The sequence below is a fragment of the Musca vetustissima genome, unplaced genomic scaffold (genome assembly GCF_032173495.1).
Source record: "Musca vetustissima isolate MV318-11 ecotype Yass unplaced genomic scaffold, APGP_CSIRO_Mvet_v1 utg3943, whole genome shotgun sequence".
Classification (NCBI taxonomy): Eukaryota; Metazoa; Arthropoda; class Insecta; order Diptera; family Muscidae; genus Musca; species Musca vetustissima.
Window position 1 is genome coordinate 132,938 of NW_026878407.1, and position 24,713 is coordinate 157,650.

At 33.6% G+C, this 24,713-nt stretch overlaps 1 protein-coding gene across 1 annotated transcript; it reads left to right on the forward strand.

Annotated features, from left to right (window-relative positions):
• Positions 1–9,661: 9,661 nt before the first annotated feature.
• On the forward strand, positions 9,662–10,323 carry LOC133323174 (uncharacterized). Its single transcript, XM_061532129.1, has one exon. It carries the CDS (start codon positions 9,670–9,672, stop codon positions 10,321–10,323), a length of 654 nt encoding a protein of 217 aa, XP_061388113.1. The 5' UTR covers positions 9,662–9,669.
• The last annotated feature ends 14,390 nt before the right edge of the window (positions 10,324–24,713 follow it).

Below are 24,713 nucleotides of genomic sequence, written 5' to 3' on the forward strand. Positions count from 1 at the left end.
TTGTGCAAAATTTTGTGTCAATCGGCCTTACTTTGAGACTATGGTGTACCATTTATATCTGAATCCTAACTGATTTCAGCAAAATTTGTCACATATTATATTACACATACTTTAGTACGTTATGCCAAATTTCGTGCAAAACGGAAGATATATAGGGAGTTTGGTACACCATTTACATGAAATCGGACGAAAATATATATGGGAGCTATATCTAAATCGGAACCGATTTTCAAAAATTTTTACACACATCATTGTAGACTCAATTCAGTGTGCTATGCCAAATTTCGTGCAAAACAGAAGATATATAGGGACTTTGGCGCACCATTTACATGAAATCGGACGAAAATATATATGGGAGCTATATCTAAATCTGAACCGATTTTTTCCAATTTCAATAGGGTTCGTCCAGGTTGTGCCAAATTTCATACAATTCGGATTATAAATGCGACCTGTACTTCGTTTACAATTTAACATGGACAGACAGACGGATAGACGGACGAACGGACTTGCATAAATCGGCTCAGAAAGTGATTCTATGCATATTCTCACAAGGAACCATGGGTCTTTCTCGTTTCCTTTTGCACAAAGACATAATACCCTGTACCACAGTGTAGTAAAGGGTATAAAAATCCACGCTTATAAGGGGCTTGGAAAAATATTCTCTACGCCTATAAGACCCTTGGAAAAATATTCTTCAAAAAATTCACGCCTATATGGCCTTTGGAAAAATATTATTCAAAAACGCGCTAACTGAGGTGGCTGTAATTCCGTATTCCTGGTGTTTATGAAACTTCTTTCTAGAAATTATCATGATAGGTCCTTGAACTTCTCAGTGTATTTTCGCTTCTGTTTTTTGTTTTGTGTGGAGAACAAAATTACTGACGGTAGCTCTCTAAATATGACTTTATTGCTGACGAATTGATTGATTGAAAACACGATTGAAGAATTGTTGGTTTCATAGACTAGTGGCTGCTATTATTTTTTTTTGTGTTCCATTACCGTAACGCATACTTCGTTGTCGACAAAAGCCAAATGTGTGTTCGGTTTTTGTTACAATTTTAACAACAACAAGAACAACAAACTAGCAATTTGTTGTTGGTGCAGTGTTAATTTTTCTTTGCAATAGCCAACAATGAATATTGTTTAAGTTCATTGGAAGATCGTTTGTAATTGTTTATTGCAACATGAAACAACAATCGCACATTCACACATACAGAGAGCACAACATAACACAATAAGAACTTGCCACTTGTTGTGGTTGTTGTTGTTGTTGCATGTAATACCTATAATTCAAGCATGCAGTTAGCGAAGTTATGAAATCTAATATTGGTAGTTTGGAAAAAAACTTTAATGGTCTATTTTTGAAGGTATGCTAAGGTTATTGGGGTATTTGTAACACAGTTATACTATTGGAAGCGGGAATTTATTCTTATTCAATTTTATAAACTAATTGAATACCCGAAAATCCAATTATGGGAAATATTCAAAAATATGAATTTTTCTCAGAGGGTCTTTCGAACCTTACGAACTTTATATACCCTATTATGCCCAAACACATCCCTAAAAAATAAAAATGTAATGACACCTCCTTTTTGGTATGTAGGTGTGTTTGCAGTTCGTCTTAACCAAATGACAGCTTTCATAAGCCTTGATTAATATATCTCAAGTATTAACAGTATCTTACATTCATTATTCCACTTGGGGTCATACTCCAGTAATTATCAAATATTTTCTTTGGTTAAGAGTTTAAATCAAGGTTTTAGAATTCGATAAATAGAAGTGCAAACGTATACTTATTGTAGTGTTATGATTAATAGTTACAGTTGTTTTTGTAGATTTTGTTGTTTTCCTAATGATGGAGAAATAGTTGTTGTATATAATAATAATATTGATATATTTGTGGTTGAAGTAGATTACAAAATTATGCCAAGAATTAAATCGAAGAATAAAATTAGAAAAAACAAAATAAATGTAAGAATTATTACGAGTGATACTCAATATTTCACAGCTTATAGTTTTTTTTAAGAGAACTTTTAATAATCTAAGATAATAGCTGGGATGTTTCTAAACACGGAAAACGTAATTTAGATTGGCCCAATCGAACATTTCATTTTCTCCACCATGAGGTACACATTAAAATGTTTTAAGGACTGAAAGCCATTGGCGAGAATATTAACCCTTTGTGGCCCAATGTTGCCCACAGGCAACAAAATGTCTTAGAGTATATATATTTATTATTTGGATTTCATATGTCAAGACCAGGTTATGGACGACACATATCAAAAGAAAAATCAAACAAAATTCCAAATTTTTATAAAGTTATGAGCTTTTCAATATAGAGAAGAGGGTAAATTTGTGTATACAGTCCAAATTTTTTAAATCTCTTTGTATTTAAATTGTACGAATTCTTCCATCAGAACTATTTTTGATTCTTGTAAAAATTAATATAAAGAATAATTAAAAATGATTTTTCTGTCCATTTTATATTTGGTTTTCATGATATTGGACTTTAATTTTTCTGAAAGAATGTACTGTATCTCCCGAATGCAAGGATGTAGCGATGTCAAATTTTTGCATATCCTATTTAGGATAGTTGTATTAAATCTGTGAACAGAAATTTGTTCTAAGATTGGTGAAAAAATTCGGGGCTCAAAGGCTTAAGAACCCAAAGGTCAAAAAATATTTGTCGTGTTATTTAGTCTAAGGACGAAAAAATATAAAAATATCAATATCAAATATCAATTTTAAAAATGATTCACGCCTATATGGACCTTGGAAAAATATTCTTTAAAAAATCGACGCCTATATGGACCTTGGAAAAATATGCTTTAAAAAATCCACACCTATATGTCCCTTACGAAAATATGCTTTAAAAAATTCACGTCTACATGTCCCTTAGGAAAATATTCTTTAAAAAATCCACGCCTATATGGCCTTTGGAAAATATTCTTTAAAAAATTCACACCTATGTGGCCATTGGAAAAAAATCTTTAAACCAATAAGGAAAGTAGTAAATTCCGACTATATGATACCCTTCACCACTTTGGGTATATTCTAGATATGTACCCTAACATACGACGCGTTTTTGTTATATATATATATATATATATATCTGTACCGATTTCAGGGAAACTTGCCAGAGACTAATTTATATTATTTCAGTACGTTGTGTCAATCGGCCTTGCTATGGATTTTTTTTCACGAAGCTTAGCAACATCATTCTAGACTTATAACTAGGAACTTTGGTGCATCAATTACATAAAATCGGACGAAAATAAATATGGGAACTACAACTAAATCTGAACCGATTTTCATGAAACTTAGCACACATTATTTTCGACACAAATTTCGCTATGTTAAATTTCGTGCAAAAGATATAGATATATAGGGACTTTGGTACACAATTTACCTTAAATCAAACGAAGATATATATATAGGAGCAATATCTAAATCTGAACCGATTTTACGAAACTTAACACACACCTTATTCATTACGCTGTGCCAAATTGTGTGCAAATTTACCTTAAATTGGACGAAAATATATATGGGAGCTATATCTAAATCTGAACCAATTTTCATAAAACTTAGCGCACTTAGCGCATTATAGAGGAAATTCAGTACGCTATGCTAAAATTCGTGCAAATCAAAAATTTCCAGGGACTTTAGTAGACTATTTACCTAAAATCGGACGGAAATATATATGTGAGCTATATATAAATCTGAACCAATTTCCCGAAACTCACCAATCATCATTCTAGACTCAATTCAGTACGCTATGCCACACTTCGTGCAAATCGAAGGAAAGAATTGGTGCACAATTTACCTTAAGGGAATCCCCCCATTCTCGATTTTAATTTTTCAAGATTTTTAATGGGCTGGTAATTAAATCAAAACAATTTTTGACCCCGAGATTGGGGGTCCTCATAAATCGGAAGAAAATATATATGGGGGCTACATCTAAATCTGAACCAGTTTTTCCGAAACTTACTACTCATCATTCTGGACTCAATTCAGTACGGTATGACCAATTTCGAGGAAATCGAAAGATATATCGGTACATTGATGCACCCTATACATTAAATCGGACGAAAATATATATGGGAGCTATATCCAAATCTGAACCGATTTTTACCAATTTCAATAGGGTTTGTCTTTGGGTCAAATAAATGAGCTGCGCCAAATTTCATCCAATTCGAACAAAAAATGTGACCTGTAGCTTGTTTACAATTTAACAAGGACAGACGGATGGACATATTCTTTTGCCTGTTTCAAACAAACATAGAATACAAATTTTGTCATTTTTCACACAAAAGTATGGGTCCATTTGACCCGGTAAATATTGACCAAAACTGGCATGCTTATTCTTTGGCTCGATCCCCTTCTCCATGCAAAAATTCGCGATGTTTGGGCGATAATTGCGGCCTCTGGAGCGACCAGAAAACCCGACAAAAATTAGGTATTTGGTCCATTTCATCCCCTAAATATTAACCGATCTTTACCAAAAACAATAGGGGTCTTCATTGGACAGAACCCATCCTACATGCAAAATTTGGTGAAGATATGTCCATAACTGTGGCCAGTATCGTGTTTACAAATTATAATGGACAGACGGACGGACACATATGTCTAGATCGACTCAGCTAGTCGAGATATGATCGGTATACTTAAAGGTGGGTCTAGGACCAATATTTCGCGGCGTTACAAACATTTGGGGCTGCACAATGATATAATACTCTGACAATATAGTTGCGTAGGGTATAAAAATATAATACCCTGTACCAAAGTGTGGTGAAGGGTATAAAAAGTTACGCCTATATGGAGAAGTATTCTTTGAAATATCCATTAAATTCACGCCTATATGGCCCATGGAAAAATATACACACATATATGGACCTGGGAAACAAATTCTTTAAAAAAGTCCACGCCTTGGAAAAATATTCATTAAAGTAATCCAGGCCTTGGAAAAATATTCTTAAAAAAATCCAGGCGCTGGAAAAATATTCTTTAAAAAATCCACGCCTTGAAAAAATATTCTTAAAAAATCCAAGCCTTTGAAAATATTCATAAAAAAATTCACGCTTTGGACAAACATTCTTTAAAAAAATCCACGCCTTGGAAAAATATTCTTTAAAAAAGCTACGCCTTGGAAAAATTTTGTTTAAAGAAATGCAATCCTATATGGGCCTTGGAAATTTTTTCTTTAATATATCCACGTATATATATGGCTCTTGAAAATGGGCATAGTTCCTTATTGTTCACACATTTTTTGAATTGTTCCCACACCATATTCTCCTTATGGTCACCTTTGAGCCCAAGTCTATGAAATTTTCACTACAAACCAAAAGAACTTATCAAAATATAGATTACAAATATGGACGAATTGTAAGACATATTAAATTAGATTCTCAAGATAATTTTAATGAAGAATTTTTATTTTGGACACACTTCATTACAACAACATTAACAATATCAATACATTTTTTTAATTTCCTTTACTAATCATTGTTTTGTGGATTCGATTATCTTTCTTTTTGTTTACTTTTGCATTTTGCACGCCAAACATAAAACCACTCAAACAGAAATCGGGCTATGATTTACAATCTCTGTTTGTTGTTGTTGTTGTTGTTAAAACAAACAAATAAATGACCAGCCATATAAACAATTAATAGCCCTCGAACGCAGCTGATTGACCGACCATTGAACAAAAATAGATTTCATCAAACGATAAGACTTTGATACGGTGGCGGTGAGAACTGACTTTGTTGTTTGTGTAAACCTTTTTAGTTGGACATTGGCTGACGGATTGTCTATAACGGCCAATAACTTCTAATTTAGCTAATCCAAAAAATAAATATTATTTGACATTTGAGAAATTTATATTAATTAGAAAATAAGTGGCACTTCATTTTTAATTTATTTTGGGTTAAATATATATTGGATCGGCATATTTTCTATATATTTTGTTTGCTATCAGTTTGAGATAATTTCAATAAGGAATTTACTGAGTAATTTTTTTGATTTATTTGTTAATACCTTAAATAGAGTGTTGTTATTGCGTAATAACAATTTAAAGAATATTTTTTCAAGGACCAGAACAAGGCGTGGATTTTTAAGGAATATTTTTTCAAGAACCACATGAAGGCGTAGATTTTTAAAGAATATTTTTTTCATAGACCACATCAAGGCGTGGATTTTTAAAGAATATTTTTTCAAGAACCACATCAAGGCGTGGATTTTTAAAAAAAATATTTTTTCATTAACATCAAGGCGTGGATTTTTTTCAAGGCGTGGATTTTTAAAGAATATTTTTTCAAGGACCACATCAAGGCGTGGATTTTTAAAGAATATTTTTTCAAGGACCACATCAAGGCGTGGATTTTTAAAGAATATTTTTTCAAGGACCACATCAAGGCGTGGATTTTTAAAGAATATTTTTTCAAGGACCACATCAAGGCGTGGATTTTTAAAGAATATTTTTTTCAAGGACCACATCAAGGCGTGGATTTTTAAAGAATATTTTTTCAAGGACCACATCAAGGCGTGGATTTTTAAAGAATATTTTTTCAAGGACCACATCAAGGCGTGGATTTTTAAAGAATATTTTTTCAAGGACCACATCAAGGCGTGGATTTTTAAAGAATATTTTTTCAAGGACCACATCAAGGCGTGGATTTTTAAAGAATATTTTTTCAAGGACCACATCAAGGCGTGGATTTTTAAAGAATATTTTTTCAAGGACCACATCAAGGCGTGGATTTTTAAAGAATATTTTTTCAAGGACCACATCAAGGCGTGGATTTTTAAAGAATATTTTTTCAAGGACCACATCAAGGCGTGGATTTTTAAAGAATATTTTTTCAAGGACCACATCAAGGCGTGGATTTTTAAAGAATATTTTTTCAAGGACCACATCAAGGCGTGGATTTTTAAAGAATATTTTTTCAAGGACCACATCAAGGCGTGGATTTTTAAAGAATATTTTTTCAAGGACCACATCAAGGCGTGGATTTTTAAAGAATATTTTTTCAAGGACCACATCAAGGCGTGGATTTTTAAAGAATATTTTTTCAAGGACCACATCAAAGCGTGGATTGTTAAAGAATATTTTTTCAAGGACCACATCAAAGCGTGGATTGTTAAAGAATATTTTTTCAAGGACCACATCAAGGCGTGGATTTTTAAAGAAACAGCAGTATACTTGTCAATTTGGGCCATTTCATTCAGGACATCATCAACCATACCTTCATAGTTAATGGGTGGTTGATTAATTGTACAGGCATTGACGGCAACCAAGTAGCTTTCATTTTGAATTGTTTGGTCAGTGGCTCTTTAGCAATGTGGGCCGTTTTTTATGAAGGAGCGGAATGTGTCATTTTGTTATTATTTTTGCATTCCTATCTTAATGTAGGACGTTATTTTAGGGTTTCTATGCTATGCAGCTGCATTTTGTAGCGATAATCGAAAATTTTGATTATTTTTAACTGATATATAAACGTATCAATCAATTCATTTTGATATTTTTGACTCGATGTTTATACCCTTCACCACTCTGTGGTACAGGGTATTATGTCTTTGTACATATGTGTGTAACAGGCAAAAATAATTGAGATAGACCCATGGTTCCTTTTGAGAATATGTATAGAATCACTTTCTGAGTCGATTTATGTATGTCCGTCTGTCCTTCCATGTATTTTTGTTAACAAAGTGCAGGTCGCATTTATGATCCGATTTGGATGAAATTGATTGGCCCAAGGACGAACCCTATTGAAATTGGAGAAAAAACGGTTCAGATTTAGATATAGCTCCCATATATATTTTCGTTCGATTTTATGTAAATGGTGCACCAATGTCCCTTTATATCATTCGATTTACACGAAATTTGGTATAGCGAACTAAATTGAGTATATAATGATATGTGCGAAGTTTCGCACAAATCGGTTTAGATTAGGATATAGCTCCCATATATATTTTCGTCCGATTTTATGTAAATGGTGCACCAATGCCCCTATATATCAGGGGCATTGGTGGCACAGCGTAATGAATTAGGTATAGAATGATGTGTGTTAAGATTCGTGAAAATCGGTTCAGATTTGTTTTGTCCGATATATAGTTTCGTCCGATTTTATGTAAATGGTGCACCAATGTCCCTATATATCATTCGATTTACACGAAATTTGGTACAGCCTACTGAATTGAGTGTAGAATGACGTGTGTTAAGTTTCGTGGAAATCGGTTCAGATTCAGATATAGCCCGATTTTATGTAAATGGTGCACCAAAGTCCCTATATATCATTCGATTTACACGAAATTTGGCACAGCGTACTGAATTAAGTCTAGAACGATTCGGTTTAAATTTCGTGAAAATCTGTTCAGATTTAGATATAGCTCCCATATATATTTTCGTCCGATTTTAGGTAAATAGTGTACCAAAGTCCCTATATAACCTTCAATTTGCACGAAATTTTACATAGCGTACTGTAGTGAGTCCGGAACGATGTGTGTTAAATTTTGTGAAAATCTGTTTTGAACACTTTGACTTCGTCCATTAATATATTTTCGTCCGATTTAATGTAAATTGTGCACTAAAGACTAAAAGTTTGGCCGTCTGCCACACAATGTACAATGTACTGAAGTTACTATAACCTTTCGTGTATCAAGTTTTCTTGAAATCGGTTCAGATTTACATATTGCTCCTATATATACTTTCGTTTTAAGTAAATGATGCACTTAAGACCCAAAGCTAGGCCGATTGACACAACGTACTGAAATTAGTATAAATTAATCTCTGGCAAGTCTATTTACAAAATTAGGATAAGTTGCAGAATGGCATGTGTTGGGATTGATGTTAGTCGGTTTACTTATAGATAAAGATCATGTCAATGTTCCTTCCTTCAATTTCATGTCAATGTTCCTTCGAATATACCCAAAGTGGTTAAGGATATCATATAGTCGGCCCAGTCCGACTATACTACTTTCCTTACTGGCTTTTAATGACTGTATGTCTAAAGACCAAGCCACCTGAAGATGCGGCATCAATAAATATAAAGTCTAATTTTATACGACGGATTTCTAAAGATTAGGTTCCAAGGGTCGTCAGAATTTTCCGACATGTTTTTTTGTGGATCCTTTAAGTGGCGGGTTTTAAAGGATCGAAAATTAAGGGACATACCATATAAGCGTGGTTTTTTAAGTAATTTATTTATTAAAAGGAGCATTGAGGGGATTTAAAAAAATATTTTTATCAAAGCGGTGATTTCTAAAAATATATTTTTAGGATCCCCATATCCTATAAGCTTGGATTTTTTTAAAAATATATATTTTAAGGATAATAGGCCCTATATGTTTGAATGTTTTGTATAGTTTTTGTTACAAATATGTATTGTTTCAAAATATTTTGATTTGCGTTAATATTAATCGAACATATTGAAAATACGATTAAAGAACTTAAAACGCTTGTAAATCAGTTAAATGTATTCAAATTTTAAAATTTGATTACTTATCAGCTTACGATAATCTCATCATAATACGCGTCTACAGTTATGTGCTTATCTTTCAAAAAAATAACAATACAACCCTTTCCTGAACTCCATTTCATCTGATAGTGAAATTGGTATAAAAACTACCAACATTTGCCAGTAGACATCAGTACTCTCTCCTAACTAAATCAAAATGAAAGCTATTTTCGCAATTTTCGCCTTGTGCTTGGTTGCCGCCAATGCCGGTACCATCGCCCAACCTCCCGTCAACTATGAAGGCATGGTTGATGATGTCTTGAACGAAATGGCCCAACTTGCCAAGGATACTGCTGTTGCCTTGCAACATGCCGTTGAAGAAATCGTTTTGGATCCTTTGCAACAAGTCGAAGAAGCCGTTGAAAGCATTGAAGCTCTCCGTGTCGAAAGCGAGGAATGTGTTGCTGCTGAGGAGGATAAGGTCACCGCCACCGTTGATGCCATGCACCGTGATATGGGTGTCTGTGGTGTTAATGCTGCCAAGGAATCGGCTGATATCATGACCGACATCAGTGCTGCCACCCAACAATTGATCTTCGGTGGTTATGATGTCATCAGCACCTATCAGAAGTGTCAAAAATACAAAAATCAAATCTTGAAGAAGACATGCTATGCCAATTTGACCGTCAAGGCTACTTTGTACTTGAACAGCTCTCGCAAATCCATCAGAACCATTCGTGAAAGCACTAGTGTCCGTATTCCAGCTATGGCTAATGATGCTGATCTCTGTACTCATGGCGCTGCTGATGTCGCCATCCAACAATTGAACACCATTGAGGCCACCGTTAATGCTTGCATTGGCAAATACTAAATTTTCTTGCGAAATATGTGAATAAATATCCGACTATATAAGATTTAAAGTTTTGTAGTTTTTTTGGAGATATTTTTTAAAAGGCATTAGGAAGGGTTTGTTTAAGATTGTGGATTTCGAAATAATATTTGGGAGGACATTAAATTAAGGACCATTATGAGGGGGATATGTCAAAAAATATTCAATTCAAGTACCATTAAGGCGTTGGTTTTTAAAGACTAGTTAATTCAGAGACCAAAACAACGTGTGAACTCTTCGAAGAATATTGTTTTAGGGACTAATACAATCGGAGATAAAAAAATTATTAGTGACCATTAAAGCGTGGATTTCAAAGAATATTTTTTCAGGGACCACAACAAGGCGTGGTTTCTCAAAGAATATTTTTTCAGGGACCCGTAAGTTGTAGATTTTTTTTTAATAAAATTTTCCAAGACCTTTATGGCGTGAATATTTTATGGAATATTTAAATAAGGCATCTTTAATGCGCGGATTTTTATACCCTACACAACTATGTTGTCAGGGTATTATAGCTTTGTGCAGCCCCAAGAGTATACCGATCGTCATATCTCGATTAGCTGAGTCGATCTAGACATGTGTGTCCGTCCGTCAGTCCGTCTGTCCATTATATTTTGTAAACACGATACAGGTCACAGTTATGGACCAATCTTTACGAAATTTTGCGTGTAGGACCTGTTCTGGCCAATGGCCATTGTTTTTGGTAAAAATCGGTTAATATTTAGGGGATGTAATGGACCAAATACTTAATTTTTGTCGGTTTTTCTGATCGTTCCACAGGTCGCAATTATGGCCCAAACATCGCAAATTTTTACATGGAGAAGGGGATCAGGTCAAAGAATAAGCGTGCCTGTTTTGATAAAGATCTGTCAATATTTAGCGGGTCAAATGGACGCTGACTTTTGTGTGAAAAATGACAAAATTTGTATTCTATGGCGTATATATTTACCCCTGGAGGACATAGACCCGAGTAGTTGTTAGTATATCCAAGAGAAGTGGTTGGCCTTCAAATTGATACCAATTATATTGTCGTATGTACTCGGATGTGGGAGTTACACTTAAATATTTACAGGTGCTTACGTATTAATATATCATTTAGTAACCCATTACCACACTAGAGGGCGAAAATATAGCGCGGAACGCTTTGAAATTTCCTATGAGGATCCTGGTATGGTCAAGGACAACGACAATAATTTTCGGTGGTTATCAGATAATAATATTGGGATGAAGTGAACCGAAAACTTATTTTTTGTGTTATTTTTCGAGTCGATCTATAGCTTACAAGCCGAACAACAGAACACAACCCACGGTGAAGAGATTCTTCTTAAGTAAATAGCAGTGCTGTAATAAATATTGGGAATATTCGGAAAATATGTCAGTGTAAGGAAGAGATGCTGTTGATCTCTAATCGGTCAAGAGGGTGCAAATATCACGAAATATTGCCCAGGCTCGAAATAAAGATTCGCAGAAAGTAAGAGTTCCGTGGTAGTTGTGTAGGGTATCGTATGGTCGGCCCCTTCCGACTATACTGCTCCGCTCACTGAAATATTGCCCAGGCTCGAAATAAAGATTCGCAGAAAGTAAGAGTTCCGTGGTAGTTGTGTAGGGTATCGTATGGTCGGCCCCTTCCGACTATACTGCTCCGCTCACTGGTTTAAAGATTATATTTTTCTGGGAGAGGTTTTTTTAAAGAATATTTTTTCAGGGACCAGTAAGATGTATATTTTCTAGAGAATATTTTTTCAGGGATCAGTAACACGTAGATTTTTAGAAGAATATTTTTCTGGGAACAGTAAGGCGTAGATTTTTTAAAGAATATTCTTTCAGGGACCAATAAGGCGTAGATTTTTATGGGAACATTAAAGCGCGAATTTTTTAAAGTGTGTTTTAATTAAAGTTTTCTAAAGGGCCAATTTAGGTGTGGATTTTTAAAGAATATTTTTTCAAGGGTCGTTTTAGGACCAATAGAAGCATTGAATTTGTATACCCTTCACCACACTCTGGTATAGGGGTATTATGTCTTTATGCATATGTTTGTAACAGGCAAAAGGAAACGAGATAGACACATGGTTCCGTTTGAGAATATGCATACAATCACTTTTTAAGTAGATTTACGCATGTCCGTCCGTCTGTCTGCCCATGTTAAATTGTAAACAAAGTACATGTCGCATTTATGATCCGGATTGGGTGAAATTTGGCATAGGTCACTTATTTGGTCCAAGGACGAACCCTATTGAAATTGGGAAAAATCGGTTCAGATTTTTATATAGCCCCATATATATTTTCGTCCGATTTTAGGTAAATAGTGCACCAAAGCCCCTAAATATGCTTCGATTTGCACGAAATTTGGCATAGCTTACTGAACTAAGTCTAGAATGATGTGTGTTAAATTTCGTAAAAATCGGTTCAGATTTAGACATAGCTCCCATATATATTTTCGTCCGTTTTTAGATAAATGGTGCACCAAAGTCCCTACATATGCTTCGATTTGCGCGAAATTTGGCATAGCGTACTGAAATAAAGCTAGAATGATGTGTGCTGAAATTCGTAAAAATCTGTTCAGATTTAGATATAGCTGCCATATATATTATATGCACCAAAGTCCCCATATATCTTTCGATTTGCATGAAATTTGGCATAGCGTACTGAATTAAGTCTACAATGAAATTTGCTAAGTTTCTTGAAAATCGGTTCCGATTTAGATATATATATATATATATATTTGCCCGATTTAATTAAAATACTGCACAAAATTCCCTATGCACCCTTCGATTTGCACGAATTTTGGCATAGCGCATTTAATTGAGTCTGGAATAATAACTGGTAAGTTTCGTGAAAATCTGTTCAGATTTACATATAGCTCCCATATATATTTTTGTCCGATTTTAGGTAAATAGTGCACCAATGTCCCTATATATCCTTGGATTTGCTGGAAATTTGGCATAGCTTACTGAATGAAGTCTTGAGTGATTTGTGTTTAGTTTTGTGAAAATCGGTTATGATTTAGATATAGCTCACATATATATTTTCGTCCGATTTAATGTAAATGCTGCACCAAAGTTGTGCATTAACGACCCATATTTTGTACGATTGGCACACAATTTTGTACAATGTCCTGAAGCTAATATAAATTAATCTTTGGCAAGATTCGTTGAAATCGGTTTAGATTTAGATATAGCTCCCATATATATATATATATATTTATATATACATATTCGTCAGATTTTAGGTAAACGGTGCAACAAATTCGCAATGTTTGTCCGATTGAGACGGAATTTTTCACAACAAATTGAGACTAGAATGGCGTTATTGCGTTTTGTTGAAATTGGCATAACATCCACATATATTTCAAACGGGTCTGATTGAGATTAAATGCCGAACAGAGGATCGTACCAAATAACGTTTATCAAGTTTGCTATATAAATCAATTGACATAAATTTGTCCCATTGTACGCAAACGACACTGAATCAGCCCGAATGAAATTGAATTTGTCATAAGCTGTTGATATGCATGTGCATGGAATGATGTTAGTCGGTTTACTTATAGATTAAGATCACACATTTAAGTTCGTCAAATGTCATATAAATGTTCCTTCGAAAAGGCGACGTCTGTTAGGATACATATGTAGATTATAACCAAAATGGTGAACGACATCATACAATCGGCCTAGTCCGACTTTACAACTTTCCTTACTGTTTTTAAATGTCGATTTCTTAAAGAATATTTTTTTCCCAAAGAAATGTGTTTTTTTATTAAAAACATGACTACATCACTCAATTAAATTGATCCATCTCTAACATTTTAATTAAACCAGTATTAACCCTAACTAAACCATAATACCTGTTATTAATCTTTTGACTTGTACCAAATATGATCAAGGTCGCTTAGATGATTTGTACACTCCTCCAAAGTAGTGACATCTAACCATGCATCTGTTTTGCTTTTGCTGCATTTATTCAGACAAATCACCTTGACCATAAACTTTATCTCTTAAACGAAAGAAAAAAAAAACAAAATTGAAAAAAAAACATTGGACAAATTCGGCAAAAGCTACACTGAAATGCACAACAAAAAGGCGAACATAATGGAAACGCCACACAAACACAGACAACTGTCATGTGTTATTCGCTCAAGTTAAATGTAAAATGTTCTGAGTTAAAATTCTGAGCGATTTATTTATTTTTTTTTTTTAATTCACGACAAGTGGTTAAGTTGAATACAACTCATAAATAATTATGGCTTAAAAAATATACCTTGTTGTGTGCGAAACCAGTTTGATGAACCTCAGGCGGGCGAGTCAGTTGTGAATGTTGCTGGCAACGTTCGACGTCATCAATGGCAAATAACCCAAGTAAAATATTTGAAGAAAATATTAAAGTATGTGGAATTAAGAGGTGTGAACAATTACTTACTATTCGAAATTTATAAACACTCAAAATTTCGAGTATAACTAATCTGTAGTTTATCACGACTGAAATTAAATGGTGAAACTTTTTCTGAACTTTTTGAAACATTTTCCACATTACTAGTTCAAAATTTTCCCGCAATAAATCCATTTTTAACATATTCCTTATCTTATTTGGTCATATCTTCTTCGTGAATAACATTCAATATAGCCTATAGATATCATCAGACCGATTTCAAATCCAAAAGTTTCTTATGGGGATAAAAGCCCTTGGAGAGTATATTAAGAACCCTAAAGGGTAAATTCGCCACAAGGAAGCTTTTGAGTTATAACTTCACAATTTTTTTTTTGAGATGGCATAAATCTGTCAAACTGAATGAGAAATATTTTTTTTTAAAATTGTCATCCTATATCGATCCCTTATTTTAGTCCCTATTTTCTTCTCCCTTAAATACCACAGAGGAGATATTTTGACCTCCAAATAATCTGCAAAAAATGTGGCTCATTCAATTTTAGTTAGTGTCCTCAATTACAAGAAATTAATATACGAATTTTATCAAAGTCCATTGTAATTCGAGACCTCCATCGAAGAGCTTCCATGTTTGTATCCCAAAGTCAATGAACTCGATTTTTTTGCAATTTTCCAACACTATTCGTTCACACAGTAGGGGAGACTGGGGCACCTTCGGCATCGGGGCACCTTCGGCATTCGCGTTTTCGATATGAAGCTCTCACCGTACATCACTAGTTTCGATATATAGGTATCGAGTATCGAAATAAATAACTGACACAAAGTTTGAAATTTCTAGCTAATAAGCTTTTTTAGATACATGGGTTTTTGTATTTTTATAAATGTTTCTGTAATATTTCAATTTCATTTCGTAAGTATTTCGTGTATAAAACTTTTGAAATTTTTAAGACAATATTATATAAAAGTTGTTAACTACGATGTGTATTATTGTAGAAATATTTAAAAATATAATGTTTTTACAAAACTGATCGAAAAAAATGAAAAAAACTATAAAAAGTACATTCGGGGTACATTCGGCATCTTAAAGTGGGGCACATTCGGCCATATACAGATAGTGCAATATTATTTCCTTAAAATGTTTTTGAGTTTGGCTTTAAAAATAATCCTTTAATATGGTTCGAAATTACATATATAAGACTAAACGTGCTTGTATTAACGAAAATGCGATAGAAAACCCCTATTTCTGGTGGTGTGTGCGACTTTGAGATTTCAACGTCCGCCGCTAGAAAATATAGCCCTAAAATTCAAACATTGTGTCGCGTATTAAAGCCAAATAGTGCCTTTAGAGGATCAGAATTTCAACCAGACTGAAAGCGATGACAATTACCCGGCTATAACTATGGTGCCGAATGTGCCCCATCAAATGCTGAAGCTACCCCGGGTTGGGGCACATTCGGCGAATTTGACTTTTTTTACAAAACTGTAAAATTTTTTAACTAATACTATTTTTTTATATCTTTTTGGTACTATTTTTTATAATTAAGTGTCAGAGGACAATAATCAGCAATAAAGTTGTTATATGTGTTGAATAAGTCCTGAGATATAGAGCTCTAAAAAAAATGTGCCGAAGGTGCCCCAGTCTCCCCTACTAGGAATATTTTTTAAGAACATTTAGGCTTCTAAGCATAAATTTGATAAGAATATTTTTTGAAAACCCTCCAGTCTTCCAAGAGTGGATTTTAAATGAAGAACCTTCAAGCATAGAAGAGTCGATTAAAAAATGTAGAGAAACTTAAGGTTTCTAAGAGTGGATTTGTATACCCTTCACCACACTGTGGTACAGGGTATTATGTCTTTGTGCATATGTTTGTAACAGACAAAAGGAAACGAGATAGACACATGGTTCCTTTTGCGAATATGCATAGAATCTCTTTCTAAGTAGATTTATTCATGTCCGTCCGTCTGTCTGTCCATGTTAAATTGTAAACAAAGTACAGGTCGTATTTATGATCCGAATTGGATGAAATTCGGCATAGATCACTTATTTGGCCTAAGGATGAATCCTACTGAAATTGGGAAAAATAGGTTCAGATTTAGATATAGCTCCCATACATATTTTCGACCGATTTAATGTAAATGGTGCACCAAAGTCCTTATATTTCTCTCGATTTCTACGAAATTTGGCACAACGTACTGAATTAAGCCTAGAATGATGTGTGTTAATTTTCGTGAAAATCGGTTCAGATTTAGATATAGCTCCCATATATATTTTGGTCCGATTTAAGATAAATGCAATGATGCACCAGTCCGAATATATCTTTCGATTTGCACGAAATTTTACATTATATACTGAATTAAGAGTAGAATGATGTGTGTTAAGTTTCGTGAAAATCGGTTCAAAGTTAGATATAGCTCCCATATATATTTTCGTCCGATTTAATCTAAATGGTGCACCAAAGACCCTATATATACATAGATTTGCACGAAATTTGGCATAGCGGTCTGAATTGATACTAGGATGATGTGAGCTATGTTTCATGAAAATCTGATTTAGATATAGCTCTCATTTTCGTCCGATTTTAGGTAAATGATGTACCAAACTCCAAATATTTGCGTGTATTAAGTTAGAGTAGAGTATACCAAAGTGGTAAAGAGTATATGATAGTCGGCCCAGTCTGACTTTACTAATATCCTTACTGGTTTGAAGGATATTTTTGTGAAAACTTTCAGACTTCTGATTGTGTATTTTCAAATATTCTTCAAAGTCAGTCTTCTAACAGTGGATTTTTAAAGAAAATTTTTTGAAAAACCTTCATTCTTTTATGCGTGGATTTTTAAAGATTTTTTTGAGACCTTACAAGGTTTAGAAAAGGGGATTCTTGAAGATTTTTTTTGGAGAACCTACAGGCATAGAAGCATGGATAGAAGAATAATTTTCGAAGAACCTCCAGGCTTAGAAATATGGATTTTTAAAGAACATTTATTGAAAACCCTATAGGTTCTAAGAGTAGATTTTTTTAAGATTTTTTTTTTCGAAGAATCTTCATACTTCTAAGCATGGATTTTTAGATAATATTTTACTTTGCACTACTTTGCAAAGAACCTGCAGACTGATAAGCGTGGATTTTTAAAGAGTATTTTGTAATTTTTTTTGGAGACCCTACAAGGTTTATCAAAGGGGATTTTTGAAGAATTTTTTTTTGGAGAACCTACAGGCATAGAATCGTGGATTTTTAAAGATTTTTTTGGAGACCCTACAAGGATTAGAAAAGGGGATTTTTGAAGATTTTTCTTGGAGAACCTACAGGCATAGAAGCGTGGATTTTTAAAGAATAAATTTCGAAGAACCTCCAGGCTTCGAAACAAGGGTTTTTAAAGAACATTTATTGAAAATATGTTCTTTAAAAATCCAATGTTTTACTTTGCAAAGTACTTGCAGACTGATAAGCGTGGATTTTTAAAGATTTTTTTGTAAAGATAAGCGTGGATTTTTAAAGAATATCTTACGAAGAGCCTGCAGGCTTCTAAGCGTAGATTTTAAAGAATATCTTTCGAAGACCCAGCAGGCTTCTAAGCGTGGATTTTTAAAGAATATCTTTCGAAGACCCACCAAGCGTGGATTTTTAAAGAATATCTTTCGAAGACCCACCAAGCGTGGATTTTTAAAGAATATCTTTCGAAGACCCACCAAGCGTGGATTTTTAAAGAATATCTTTCGAAGACCCACCAAGCGTGGATTTTTAAAGAATATCTTTCGAAGACCCACCAAGCGTGGATTTTTAAAGAATATCTTTCGAAGACCCACCAAGCGTGGATTTTTAAAGAATATCTTTCGAAGACCCACCAAGCGTGGATTTTTAAAGAATATCTTTCGAAGACCCAGCAGGCTTCTAAGCATGGATTTTTAAAGAATATCTTTCTAAGCGTGGTTTTTAAAGAATATTTTTCGAAGACCCAGCAGGCTTCTAAGCGTGGATTTTTAAAGAATATCTTTCTAAGCGTGGTTTTTTAAAGAATATCATTCTAAGCGTGCATTTTTAAAGAATATCTCTCTAAGCGTGGATTTTTAAAGAATATCATTCTAAGCGTGCATTTTTAAAAAATATCTTTCTAAGCGTGGATTTTTAAAGAATATCTTTCTAAGCATGGATTTCTAAAGAATATCTTTCTAATCATGGATTTCTAAAGAATATCTTTCGAAGATCCAGCATGCTTCTAAGCGTGGATTTTAAAGAATATCTTTCGAAGACTCAGCAGGCTTCTAAGCGTGGATTTTGAAAGAATATCTTTTTAAGACCTAGCCGGCTTCTAAGCGTGGATTTTTAAAGAATATCTTTCTAAGCATGGATTTCTAAAGAATATCTTTCTAAGCATGGATTTCTAAAGAATATCTTTCTAAGCATGTATTTCTAAAGAATATCTTTCGAAGACCCAGCATGCTTCTAAGCGTGGATTTTAAAGAATATCTTTCGAAGACTCAGCAGGCTTCTAAGCGTGGATTTTAAAAGAATATCTTTTGAAGACCTAGCCGGCTTCTAAGCGTGGATTTTTAAAGAATATCTTTCTAAGCGTGGATTTTTAAAGAATATCTTTCTAAGCGTGGATTTTTAAAGAATATCTTTCTAAGCGTGGATTTTTAAAGAATGTCTTTCGAAGACCCAGAAGCCTTCTAAGAGTGGATTTTTAAATAATATCTTTGGAAGACCCAGAAGGCTTCTAAGCGTGGATTTTAAAAGAATGGATTTTTAAATATTATCTTTTGAAGCACCCGCAACCTTATAGGTGTGGATTTATAAACGTTGATTTTTAAAGAATTTTTCTTTGAGAACCGTCGGGCTTTTAAACGGGGATTTTTAAAGGTATTTTTGACGAACATGTAGGCTTCAAAATTATAGGTTTTCCAAGGCCAAAAATTTTATAATTTTTTAAAATCTTGGTACGATTTTTAATAACATTTGTCTTTATAATTTCAAGTGTTTGAAGGGCAATTGACATGCGCAGATGAAAGTATGGTATTTCAATACAACAACATTTTTTTTCTTTTACATTTTTAAATAAATACATGAAATTTATAAGCAAGATATTGAAAATCGTCAAATTTTTAAATCAAATATGGATAGGATATGTAATTATTAATATTTTTAATATCCGATAATGTTTTATCAAAAGTTATATATTTTTCTTTTTCTATCCTAGCCACCATAACAAAGTTATGTATACTGCGTCTACTCTCCACCCCCCTCTTCACCATGTTGAACGTGTATACAGCAAATATGCCAGTCAATGTTCGATAATTTTGTTTAACTAATTAACAAATTCGAACACGTTCAATTTTAAGCTTCCTACGAAATCATTTCATACTCCCTATAAGGTCAATAAAAACAACACGGAATGTCAATACATAAATTTGATATCTAAATTTACTTTCGTATTTCAAAATGTATGCTGGGTGGCAAAATAAAATTCATTGAAGTATATCAGAATACAAGGGTAGAAAACAAAACTAACTCAGAATTCTTAAACTTGGTCGGTCTATGCGACGGATGCCGGTTCTCAATGACTAGATTGAGTGAAGTTGGCGAATATTAAGCTCACATAGAACTTGGCACACACACACAAACGTTCATACATACCCACATTACCTTGTGGTGTTTGGCTAGCGAATATTGTTATTTTGCTTTTCTTTTCGAACAATAACTTGAGTTTCGTTTATCTGTTTGTGGGTATGTTTGTCTGTATGTTTGAACATCTATCTATCTGCTGGGTGGTGGTTAATACCAATGTTTACGAAGTCGCAAAATTTAGTCATTGTTCTGACGTTGTTCATTACACGTGAGCGTATCGTAGAGATTTGACGGTTTTCTTGAAAATAAAAAATATTTCTGATTCGATTCTAAACGGGCATCGATTTGAAATTGCAGCTTAAATCTAAAAAAATTGAATAAAAATCCAAGCGCATTGTAAAACATTTTAATCATGACCATTTACGCCATAATTGTACAAATTATTTTAGTCTGTAATTAAGTGAATGCCTAGAACGAATGACATTGTCGAGTTGGCTTTCATGTTTGAATAATTTGAAAAATTCGCTCAAACAAAATAACAGCAACAAACTAATAAAAACTACAATTTTCAATTGACTTTTAATTCAAAATAAAATTAAAAAACAAAACATGTTTTCGAAACGGATATCAACGATTTTGAATGAAGGCATCAGCTTCCAGCTGAAGGATCCAGAGGATGATTTTGAAAATAAGGTGAGGACAATTTTTACAACAACAAGGAATACATTTTGACAACATCTTGGGAGAATAGTCGGATTTTTAAAGAAAAATGTTTTAAGAACCTTCAGGCTTCTAAGCATGTATTTTTAAAGAAAAATGTTTTAAGAACCTTCAGGATTCTAAGAATGGATTTTTCAAGAAAAATGTTTTAAGAACCTTCAGGCTAAGCGTGGATTTTTTAAGAAGAATGTTTTAAGAACCTTCAGGCTTCTAAGCTTGGATTTTTAAAGACGATTTTTTAAGCATCATCTGAGGTCTAAGCGTGGATTTTTAAAGACAAATGTTTTAAGAACCTCCAGGCTTCTAAGCGTGGATTTTTAAAGACAAATGTTTTAAGAACCTTCAGGCTTCTAAGCATGGATTTTTAAAGAAAAATGTTTTAAGAACCTTCAGGCTTCTAAGCATGGATTTTTAAAGAATATTTTTCGAAGAACCTTCAGGCTTCTAAGCGTGGATTTTTAAAGACAAATGTTTTAAGAACCTCCAGGCTTCTAAGCGTGGATTTTTAAAGACAAATGTTTTAAGAACCTCCAGGCTTCTAAGCGTGGATTTTTAAAGACAAATGTTTTAAGAACCTTCAGGATTCTAAGAATGGATTTTTCAAGAAAAATGTTTTAAGAACCTTCAGGCTTCTAAGCATGGATTTTTAAAGAATATTTTTCGAAGAACCTTCAGGCTTCTAAGCGTGGATTTTTAAAGAATATTTTTCGAAGAACCTTCAGGCTTCTAAGCGTGGATTTTTAAAGAATATTTTTCGAAGAACCTTCAGGCTTCTAAGCGTGGATTTTTAAAGAATATTTTGCGGAGACACCTATCCGACAATTAGGCCTGGATTTTTAAAGAATATTTTCGAAGAACCTTCAGGCTTTTAAGCGTGGATTTTTAAAGAATATTTTTCGAAGAACCTTCAGGATTCTAAGCGTGGATTTTTAAAGAATATTTTTCGAAGAACCCTAAGGATTATAAGATTGAAAGAATAAGCTTTTTAAAGAATATTTTTCGAAGAACCCCAAGGCTTATAAGGTTGAATTTTAAAAAAATATGTTTCGAAGAACTTTCGGGCTTCTAAGCGAGGATTTTCGAGTTTTTAAGCTTTGGGTTCTTAATAATATTTATATTAGTTAAAAAATGTTTTTGTTCAAATACAATCAAATATCATGACTCTGATGCCCCTTGAGATTTGTAGCCCCTTGGTCATAGAGTCTTGGGTGAGGATGTAAAAGAAAATAATTCTATCGCCTATCGGATTTTTTAAAACTATTTCTTTAACAGCCCTGCGATCTTTATGCCCATATTTGTTAACCCACTTTCCGACTTAAAAATAAAACATTTTATAGTGGATTTTTAAAGAATATTTTCAGGCATTTTAAGAGGTTTTTTTCAAAGGGTCAATGTTTTAAATTATTTTTAAAAACTATCACAGATTGCCTCTCTCTCACAAATTTCTGACAATTTAATACACAATAAATTTGTTAAAAATTTGTATTGTTTATTATGAATTAATTTTATTTTCGCCAAAACGGTCAAGTAAACAAACAACCACGTTATCAGTTCACCTTGTTTATTATTTTCACCTCTGTTTTGTTCCAGTTTTTTCTTGTACAACTTTGTATAATATTTCATTTATTTTTTTTTTTAATTTTTTGTGATAATCGAATAGACTGTGAACTTGATTTTTCGTTGGGTGAATATTAATTTTGACTAGCCATTTTGGATCATTAGCGTGACGTTGCTAATCATTTTCGTAGAGTGAAAAAGAGAAAAATATTCTATTAGATTTATTCTAGACCAAGAATCCGGAAAAGAACTTGTCTGTGCATCATTGAAATTAGAATACAAATGAATGAAATAATAAATAACGGTTAAATGGGTTGAACTAAAAATGATTAAAATATTGCTTTTGGTATACACAACATAAATATTATCTTTTCGGTTGCTATGTATAAATACAAATTCCAATAATGGCAGAGGTTAGCTAATTTGAGAGGTATCCTGAATTGTGGAAGTTTTTCTACCAGAGAGATATGTTTGTGGACATTATAACATATAAGGTCCATAAACATATCTTTCGATTATTTACTGTAGATTTTACCGATTTATTTTTTATTATATTTATTTTTTACCAGATGTAGATTTTAAAAAGTCCCCCATAAAATGCTTATGCCAAAAGTGGGACTTATCGGTCGGTTCTTCAAAAAATAAAATTAGTTTTTATGCATTAAGAACGCTAAATATAAAATTAGAAATGTTGCGGATGTTTACTCAAAACCCATAAAATACAGAATAATGGAGGTACCGTTATAAGGCCAATAGTGATAATATTTTGTATGTAGATTTTCTATTTAATTAAAAAATTTAAATTATAGTCCATTAGCTTAAAAAATAGTCCGAATTCCCCAAAATATCGAAATTAGGTTAGTACCAATTTATAGGGGTCATAGTAAATATTTCAGTCTAATCGGACAGTTTTTCATAATGTACACATTATTGAAAATTTAATCGTGTTCGTAGATAACAGAGTTTTCTTGGCATGGATAAGGTAGAAGTGGACGAAGAAAACATTACAGGAATACCTTCAACATGCCGGCGATAACGGAGAAGAGAGGATCATCTGTAAGGTGTGCAAAAAAAGACGAATGTAAATATTAAAACCAGTGAGCGGAGCAGTATAGTCGGACGGGGCCGACCATACGATACCCTACACAACTTCCATGAAAATCTAACTTTTTGTGGTTCTATATTCTGAGATTTGGCAATATTTCGCGATCTTTGCACACTTTTGACTGGCTAGAGGTCAGCAAATGTTACTAATAATCAGTACAGCCCCTGTAATTACTTGTCCAGATTCCCTTCGCCGTGGGTTGTGTTGTGATGTTCGGCTTTCGACTCGAAAAGTACAAATAATTAAATTTTCGGTCCACTTCATCCGAAAAGTTATTATCTGATCATCACCTAACATTTTAGGCGTTGTCCTTGACCATAACTGGAACCTCATGGAACATTTCAAAGCGATCAGCGCTATATTTCCGCCCTCCAGTGTGGTAATAGGTTACTAAATAATATATGAATACGTAAGCACCTGTAAATATTTAAGTGTAACTCCCGCATCCGTGTACCTACGACAACATAATTGGTATCAATTTAAAGGTCAACCACTCCTCTTGGATATACTATCAACTTCTCGGATCTATGTCCTTCAGTCGTAAATATATACGCTATATAATACAAATTTTGTAATTTTTCACACAAAAGTTAGGGTCCATTTGACCCGCTAAATATTGACCGATCTTTATCAAAACACGCATGCTTATTCTTTGACCCGATCCCCTTCTCCATGCAAAAATTCGCGATGTTTGGGCCATAATTGTGGCGTCTGGAGCGACCAGAAAATCAGACAAAAATTTAGTTTTTGGTCCATTTCATCCCCTAAATATTAACCGATCTTTTCCAAAATCAATAGGGGTCTTCATTGGCCAGAACCCATCCTACATGCAAAATTTCGTGAAGATTGGTCCATAACTGTGGCCTGTATCGTGTTTACAAATTATAATGGACAGACGGACGGACGGACACACATGTCTAGATCAACTCAGCTAGTCGAGATATGACGATCGGTATACTTAAAGGTGGGTCTAGGACCAATATTTCGCGGCGTTACAAACTTTTGGGGCTGCACAAAGCTATAATACCCTGACAACATAGTTGTGTAGGGTA